General features: G+C 48.0%; 1 protein-coding gene across 2 annotated transcripts in view; it reads left to right on the top strand.

Annotated features, from left to right (window-relative positions):
* Nucleotides 1-8,268, top strand: part of LOC114066801 (dynein heavy chain 9, axonemal-like) — an 82,491-nt gene that overhangs the window by 26,301 nt on the left and 47,922 nt on the right. For both annotated transcript variants that reach the window (XM_027901783.1, XM_027901784.1), the window contains one exon: nt 7,983-8,176. In XM_027901783.1, coding sequence (XP_027757584.1) covers nt 7,983-8,176 — 194 coding nt within the window. The remainder of the gene's footprint in view (nt 1-7,982; nt 8,177-8,268) is intronic.

The following is an 8,268-nucleotide window of genomic DNA, read 5'->3' as shown; positions in this document are numbered from 1 at the left end:
CCAGTGTCTGATCCCTCTCTCTGGCAAGAACTTCCCAATGTCCAACCTAAACCTGCCCTGGGGCAGCTCAAGGCTGTGCCCTCTTGTCCTGCTGCTGGTTCCTGGGAGCAGAGCCCAACTCCACCTGGCAACAACCTCATTTCAGATTCTAGACTTGGAATGTGATCCTGTTGCTGGGATTGTGACACTCAGGTGAACCTGGGCATCTTTGCTGCAAACCTCACCTGATATCTGGGAATGATTCCCTTCCAGCTGTCCTTTGCCTAAAGGCCTGGCCTTTCAAAAGCTGGGAGGGAGTGGGGGCCTTAAGACAAAGTTGAGTCATGAGGTGCAGAAAGGATCCCCTAAACTCCTTCTCAGAGAGGAGCCTGGGGGTGCCTGGGTTCAATCAGAGCCCCAGATTTTGTCAACAGTTTAGTTTTATTTAATCACTTTTTCCCACAGGCTTTAATGATGGCAAGCTGAGAATATCGATATAAAATGAATCATCATTACAAATGATCAGACAAAAGATCTTAATCAGAATTATTTATTGCACAATATAAAAGTTAAAACTACCAGTAGAGTAGTGTAAGATAGGACAGTGCACTACATTAAAGTGTTTGCAATCTCACAACAGCTACAGGATGGACAAGGGCTCAGACCCAGCCAGCACGGTTTTAGGAGGGGCAGGTCCTGTCTGACCAACCTGATCTCCTTTTAAAATCAGGTGACCCACCTGGTGGATGAGGGGCAGGCTGGGGATGTGTCTGTCTGGACTTCAGCTAAGCCTTGGACACCTCTCCCACAGCACACTCCTGGAAAAGCTGCAGCCCATGGCTTGGACAGGGCACTCTGTGCTGGGTCAGGAACTGGCTGGAGGGCCCAGAGAGTGCTGGTGAACGGGGCTGCATCCAGCTGGGATCCAGTCACCAGTGGTGTCCCCCAGGGATCAGTGCTGGGACCAGTCCTGTTTAACATCTTTATCGATGATTTAGATGAGGGGATTGAGTCCATCATCAGCAAATTTGCAGGAACACCAAGTTGGGAGGGAGTGTCGACCTGCCGGAAGGCAGGAGGGCTCTGCAGAGGGATCTGGATAGACTGGAGAGATGGGCTGACTCCAATGGGATGAAGTTCAACAAGGCCAAGTGCAGGTCCTGCTCTTTGGCCACAACAACCCCCTGCAGCGCTACAGGCTGGGCACAGAGTGGCTGGAGAGCAGCCAGGCAGAAAGGGACCTGGGAGTGTGGAGGGACAGGAGCTGAACATGAGCCAGAGTGTGCCCAGGGGGCCAAGAGGGCCAAGGGATCCTGGCCTGGCTCAGGAATGGTGTGGCAGCAGGAGCAGGGAAGGGATTCTTGGCCTGCACTCAGTGCTGGGGAGGCCACCCCAGGAGTGCTGTGTCCAGCTCTGGGCCCTCAGGTCAGGAAGGACATGGAGGGGCTGGAGCAGGGACAGAGGAGAGCAATGAGGCTGGGGAAAGGTCTGGAGCACAAGTGCTGTGAGGAGAGGCTGAGGGAGCTGGGGTTGTTTAGGCTGGAGAAGAGGAGGCTCAGGGGAGAGACCTCATCACTCTCTGCAACTCCCTGACGGGAGGTTGTAGCCAGGTGGGGGTTGGTCTCTTCTCCCAGGCAACTGATAGTAGGACAAGACATGGTCTTAAGCTCTGGCAGGGGAAGTTTAGGTTGTATATTATGAAAAAATTCTTCCCAGAGAGAGTGATCAGCCGTTGGAATGGGCTGCCCAGGGAGGGAGTGGAGTCACCGTCCCTGGAGGTGTTTAAATGAGACTGGATGTGGCATCAGTGCCATGTGCTGGGAACCACAGCAGGGTTGGATCAAGTGTTGGACTTGATGGTCTCAGAGGTCTTTTCCAACATGGTTGATTCTGTGATTCTGTGATTCCATGATTATTGAAGCAATTATATTAAAGCTGGCAAAAAGAAATAATTATTAATTGGAGATTGATGTAACTCACCCAGACCAACTCTCTTGGGGAGATCTCTTTCTTTCAACCTCCAGGAGCGAACCCTGTAGGGCACCCCCAGCCAAGGGAGGAATCTCCACACACAGACCCCAAGAAGGGTTATGGCAGAAGAATCTGTCTGGATGAAAGGGGACTGGAATTTTATAGTATGAAGTGATTGACTGCTAGTCAGACATTTCCAGGCCAGCTCCCAGCTTATCTGTCACATCCTGCTTCTGAAAGCAGAGGGGTGTTCATAATTTGGTGAACCAGGCTGGTTTTAGCACAGTTTAGCATCAACTCCCTCACCCTGGCACTGCCAGTATCTCTGCACAGAGAGCTGGCATTGTTTGCATTCTCTGTCTGCATTTTAGGTCTTATGGGGTAGAACATCCTGCCTCAAACCCCCATGAGGTGCCTGTGGCTGCTGGGGCCACCCCTGCCCACAGGAACCCTTGGGGAAGGTGTCAATGCTCTTCCAGAAGAAGATCAGGGGCAGTTGATCTCAGGGGCAGTTGATCTCAGGGGCAGTTGATCTCAGAGTCAGTTGATCTCAGGGGCAGTTGATCTCAGAGTCAGTTGATCTCAGGGGCAGTTGATCTCAGAGTCAGTTGATCTCAGGGGCAGTTGATCTCAGAGTCAGTTGATCTCAGGGGCAGTTGATCTCAGGGGCAGTTTGATCTCAGAGTCAGTTGATCTCAGGGGCAGTTGCCCAGAGCACCGTGAACTTCTCATTTGTGGCTTCTGCTCTGCTTATAAACCGTGTAACACAGCCCACAAAACCACAGCTCCTTCACCGTGCAAATGAAATAGTGAGTAATTGTCAGGATTTACTGATCTCGCAGATTATTAAAACTGTGAGAATATTAAATATAATTTTTTTCCAGTGTTGTCAAGTTGTGTGATTTTTACAGGGTGATGTTTGATGTTCAGTGTGTTCCATATGAACCTCATTTTTTTTAAGTAAAGGGGTAATTTTTTTAAAGAAAAGCAAGATATGCAAGGGACCAAGACTGAAAATACAGACCAGGTATAACCTGAGGCCTCAAAATTAAGGATGGCTTTTACAAACCCCCTCACATTCCTTTATTTTGATTTCATTATGTCTTTTAAAAACCAGTCTTATGGCTGCTGGGGAAGTAAGTTAGTGTTAGGAGTGTTCTGGCAGCACTGGCTTTGCTCGCTCTGGATTATTTTCCATGCTCTTTGTGTCAGTTCAGAGCACAGTAATGAAGTGATTTTTTTCCTGCCTTGCCCCAGAGCTGTTCTCCCATCCTGTGGCTCTGGGGCAGATTGTTTGAGCTATGGATATATTGTAAAATACAAGGCAATCTTTTTTTTTTTTTTTTTTTTTTTTTTTTTTTTTTTTTTTTTTTTTTTTTTTTTTTTTTTTTTTAATAAATTCCTTTAGAGCCAAAGGGAAGAAGATATGGAAATAACATATTTATTTATTTGGATTTTTTAGGAAGTTACGAAGCAACGCCTAAACTTGAGACCAGTTCAATCAGATGGTGTCCTTAGAACAGTTCCCTTCAGTGATAAGAGCAAGTGTTTTTTTCCAATAAATTTACAAAAGCTTATTGTGCTTTAAGGCAATATCTTGTGTGGAGTAGCAACCTTGGAGCTGTTCTTTTCTCAAAAGACTCAGCCCATGCCCTGGGTTCTGAGGGTTTCATCTCCTCCCTGTCCCCCCCAGGTGTCTTTCCAAAGATCCCTGTCCCCTGGGGCTGTTCCCTGACTCAGGGCTGTGTGTCAGGGACCCTCCTGTGTTGCTGTGTGATGGGAACCAGGATTCCTGTCCCGAAGCCAGTGTCGTGTTCCCTCCAGCTGTGGGGGAAGGAGAGAACTTTGCATGTGTGAAGGTGTGAACCCACAGAGCTGCTGCCACCCCAGCTCCACATTAACTGCTTCTGACAGAGAGAAACTGTCAAAGAAACCCGAAGTGACAAAGCAACTTGTCTGTGATTCAGTGAATGAAAACCCATTTTCTCTGTGAAAACAATGCTCCTTGCCCTGGGGGTGTGAGGAGCCCTGTTTTGCTGGCAAAGTGTCATGTTGAGATATAAACTCAAGCCCCTCCTTTTTCCAGCCATCAGAGATGATCATGGAGTGGGTTGCAAAGGCAGGACTTGGAGTCCTCCAGCCATTTGGATCATGTTTTGTTTTGTCCCACGTTTTTTGTCTCTCTCAATTTCCATGACAACTCTAAGTGACAAATGTGCTGCTCATTATGTGGACAAAAATAGCCACACTGCACAGGTTGGTGTGGGTTCCCATCTGCTGCCCTGACGTGCCATTCCTGCTTGGAAACAGTGATGTGTCAGTGTTGGACTAAGTTTCCTGGAAAAATTCCCAGCAGAGGTATTGAAAAGCAATTAATATTCACAGATTGAGATAGCTTTCACTCCACTGGCTTTTAAATAGCAGCATCTCTTATTAATACCATCACTCTTAATAAATGCAATTAAAATTGTTGACTAATGAAAATTTTAGTATTAATTTATATAATACAGACTTTTTACTCGCAATTAGAGCTTTCTTGATTTTGCAACGTTGTTCGGGGAGAGAGAGAGAGAGACTATCATCCCTGATTACATGTCTGTCATTTGGTAAGAAAAAAGCAATTTTTCAGAGTCTCCCTTGTTAACATCAACCAAGAGACTTCTCGAAGCAGCAGCAGCCAAAGTTCTGAAGAGATATTTTAAGTGAATCACGTCAAAAGTCGACAGTGATGTTTTATATAAGCACTGCACTGAGAATCCACTGAATTCAACATTTGCCATTGTGTTGTGCTCAGCTCTGAGAGGTGCATCAAGTACATTTATTGCTGCAAGGACCAGGGTTTGGCAGATCAGAATATTCCATCATCCCTGGGAATTTCAGTTTCTCCTGTGCTGTGCTCTGGTTTTTTGTTTTTTCACAGAAAGCAGGGTAAGGCACTGGATTTGGAGCAAGTCCATCTGACATCTCTCCATGTTAGTGCTGATCCACACTTGGAAAAAACAGCTGTTGAATCACTGCTCTTCCCACACTCTTCCTCATGACACTCTCAGTTGTCTGGGAGCTTGGCATGGGAATGGGCAGTGCCAGGCTGAGTCAGTCTGAGCCGTGGCACCGCAAACACTCTGTTGCAGAAGTATTTTTAGTGGTACCTACAAGTTCTTCTCTGCCCAGAGCTCTTGATTCCAGCCCTGGAGCACCAGAGTGAGGAAAGGTGGGGAGGTTTGTCCAACTCTGAGAGGACAGAGCCAAACTCTCCATGTTCTGGGCAATGCAATAATGCTCGTAGCCTGGTGGGGGTCAGTCTCTTCTCCCAGGTAATAAGTGACAGGACAAGAGTTGCACCAGGGAAAGTTTAGATTGGATATTAGGGGGGGAAAAATCAACTAGAGGGTTATCAAGCCCTGGAACAGGCTGCCCAGGGAGGTGGTGGAGTCACCATCCCTGGAAGTGGATGTGGCACTTGAGGATGTGGTTTAATGGTAAAAGTGGTGTCAGCCACCACAAACTGCAGGTTGGAAGGTTCTGCTTGAACGTATGAAAAGATAAATTCTCTTCTTCACTGTAAGGACAGTGCAGGTCCAGAGCAGAGCACCCAGAGGGGCTTTATCTTGGAGGGCAGCATTCTGGTAGATAAAGCCATGGCTGGCCCTCTCTCTGTCACTGGCCACAGGCCCAGCCTGAGCACAAGTGTGGCCTGGACCCCTCCTGAGATTTCTTCCACCCATTGCTGGTGGTGCTGTGAGTGTAAATACAGCAAATGTCCTGGGTCGTGGCACCCACTGGGAGCAGCTCTGCAACCTCTTTGTCTACAGACACTCTACCTGGGAACAGGTTGCCCAGAGAAGCTGTGGCTGCCCCATCCCTGGAAGTGTCCAAGGCCAGGTTGGATGGGGCTTGGAGCAACCTGGGCTAGTAGAAAGTGTCTCTGGCAGGGGATTGGAACAAGATGATCTTTAAGGTCCCTTCCAACCCAAACCATTTTGTGATTCTATGATTTCCACTGCTAAAAACGTGAACTCATTTGTTATCAGAAGCCCCTTTTTCTGACTTCTTCCTTCTCTCTCTGCACTCTCTGGGACTAAATTCAGTCTTTTAGAAAGATCAAATTTTACAGTGCTCTTGTGTTCTCACTGGGAAGCCTTTTCCAGAGGAAAAGCAGGTTTTTTTTAAAGCAGGGTGGCTTTCAGTGTGTTCTGCCTGCTTAGCAAGAGCAGTGTATCCAAGGCCATCTCTCACACCTCTGCCAGGGCCCTTGGGTGCCTTTCAGAGCCCTGTGGAAGGCTGTGGGTGTTCAGTTGATCTGAGCAGGGTATGACACCAGCATTTTTCCAGGATCTCTCACCTGAGGCTGTATGGGCTGTGAGCTGGAGCCCTGGGGGTGTGGGACACTGCTGCCCATCCAGAAGCTTCTGCTTCTCTCTGACTGTGCCCTTCTGTTCCTGTACAAAACAGCTCAGTCACTGTCTTTTATCCTTCACTTGTCTTTTCCCCTTTATGTTCAACCACTCACAGCTTCAGATTATGCAAAACACTCTGAAGATGTTTGTTTCAGTGAAAATTTCACTTGAAATCCGGAAGAGCCTTCTGAGCTGTGCAATGTGTTCTGCCACCACTCGTATGAGGGAGAATTTGGATACTTTACTTCTCTGCATAACATTTATAGTTGTCACTTTCTAACTACAAAATCTAACTAACTGATTTTCATTGTCATTATAATTTATTGACTGCCTTGCTCAGTTGGTTTTTGGGGGCATTCTTCAGCTGCCTGTTTCTGCTGCAGACTCGTAGCACCAAGTAAGTTAATTGTTGTGTGAGTTTGGCAAATATAAACCTGAGGATTTGGTTTCACTGTATTTGTTGGGGTTCCTGGCCCCGTGGTCACCAGGGCTGTGTGGGGAAAGCTCAGTGCCTTGGTTTCACAGCCTGTGTGCACCAGACTGTGCAGAGAGAGAGGGATGTGCATGGGGAACAGGGAGAGAAAAACAACTGGATAGAGATGACCCAACCCATGGCAGGGAGTTGGAGTGGGATGCACTTGAGGGTCACTTCCAAATCATTCTGTGATTTTATGAAGACAATTATTATTCCAACTGTGAAATCCTTTAAAGAAAAGGTTTTGGTGAGCTTGGCATGTTTGAGTGTGTTTAGCTTTGGATACTGAGCACCCTGGATACCAAAGCACATTTTTCCATCAACTCTTATGGATTTTGCTGCACAATTCTCCTTGTTTCTGTGGAAGCAATGAGGAGACTGTGGATGTGCAGCTCACAGGAATGTCAACAATGTGCTCTCCTGTCAGACGCAGGCTCTAAATTTCCAGCTCCCATATAAATCAGGGATTTCTGGGATAAAAGGCACTCAGAAGTGCTTGTCAGCTGAGATTCTTCAGATCTGGTTTCCAAACAGAAGAGGAGCTTTATTTGCTCTTTGGGAAATGGAGTGCTACGTGGTGGTTGATGCGAAAATGTGTCCTCCTTTCCTGTGCTGTCCTTTCCAAGCACCCATGTCTGTGGTGCCAGGCAGGGCCTGGATGATGTGTGTGGCTCCCCTGGTCGGGGAGGGGCACTGCAGAGATGTGGGGGAGGGCACCAGGCAAGGCTTTGTTAGGTGCTGCATGACTCTAGAGCTGATGTTCTGAGGGCAGCCTGGAGAGAAAGCCTTCTACAAGAATGAGAAAGCCCTCGGTCCTCCTTGCCCTGTGGCCTTGCAAATGGGCTGTGTTTATTCCTGGTGCTGTGATCATGTGCTGACCATAGAGTCTGGAGAAGGAGAATGGACAAAGTCTGGTCTCAGGCACAGACTCTTGAGGATAGTCCTGTGAAAGGCTAAGAGTTGTGCTTGAAGCTCTTCATGGGTTCCTTCCCACTCAGCATATTCTGTGATTCTGAGGTCCTGGTGGGTTTCTGGTTGTGCTTCCCAGAGTCCAGCTTTGACCCTTTCGGTGGAGCAAGATATGAGCAGTCCATAATGTTAGAAAAGCAATTCAGAGGCAAGTAGGATTGTTCTTCTTGACCTCCCTTGGTTTCTTCCAGGCTCTCTCATCCATGGAGGAATTCAGAAACCTGGATCGGGATATCGAAGGCTCTGCGAAAAGGTGGAGGAAATTCATTGAGTCTGAGTGTCCCGAGAGGGAGAAGTTCCCCCAGGAGTGGAAGAACAAGTCATCCCTGCAGCGCCTGTGCATCCTCAGGGCCCTGCGGCCCGACCGCGTCACCTGCGCCCTCAGGTGGGACAGCCCTGCCCCCGGGGCTCCTCCTGGCAGGGGGGAGGGAAATTGGGATTGCTGCTTCCTGGGGAACACAAGTAATTCAGGAATAT

This window comes from Empidonax traillii, unplaced genomic scaffold (assembly GCF_003031625.1).
Source record: "Empidonax traillii isolate 1590-97213 ecotype Southwest subspecies unplaced genomic scaffold, ASM303162v1 scaffold813:size283722, whole genome shotgun sequence".
Taxonomy (NCBI): domain Eukaryota; kingdom Metazoa; phylum Chordata; class Aves; order Passeriformes; family Tyrannidae; genus Empidonax; species Empidonax traillii.
Note: the sequence above shows the minus strand (reverse complement) of the source record. Positions and strands in the feature narration are given on the sequence as shown.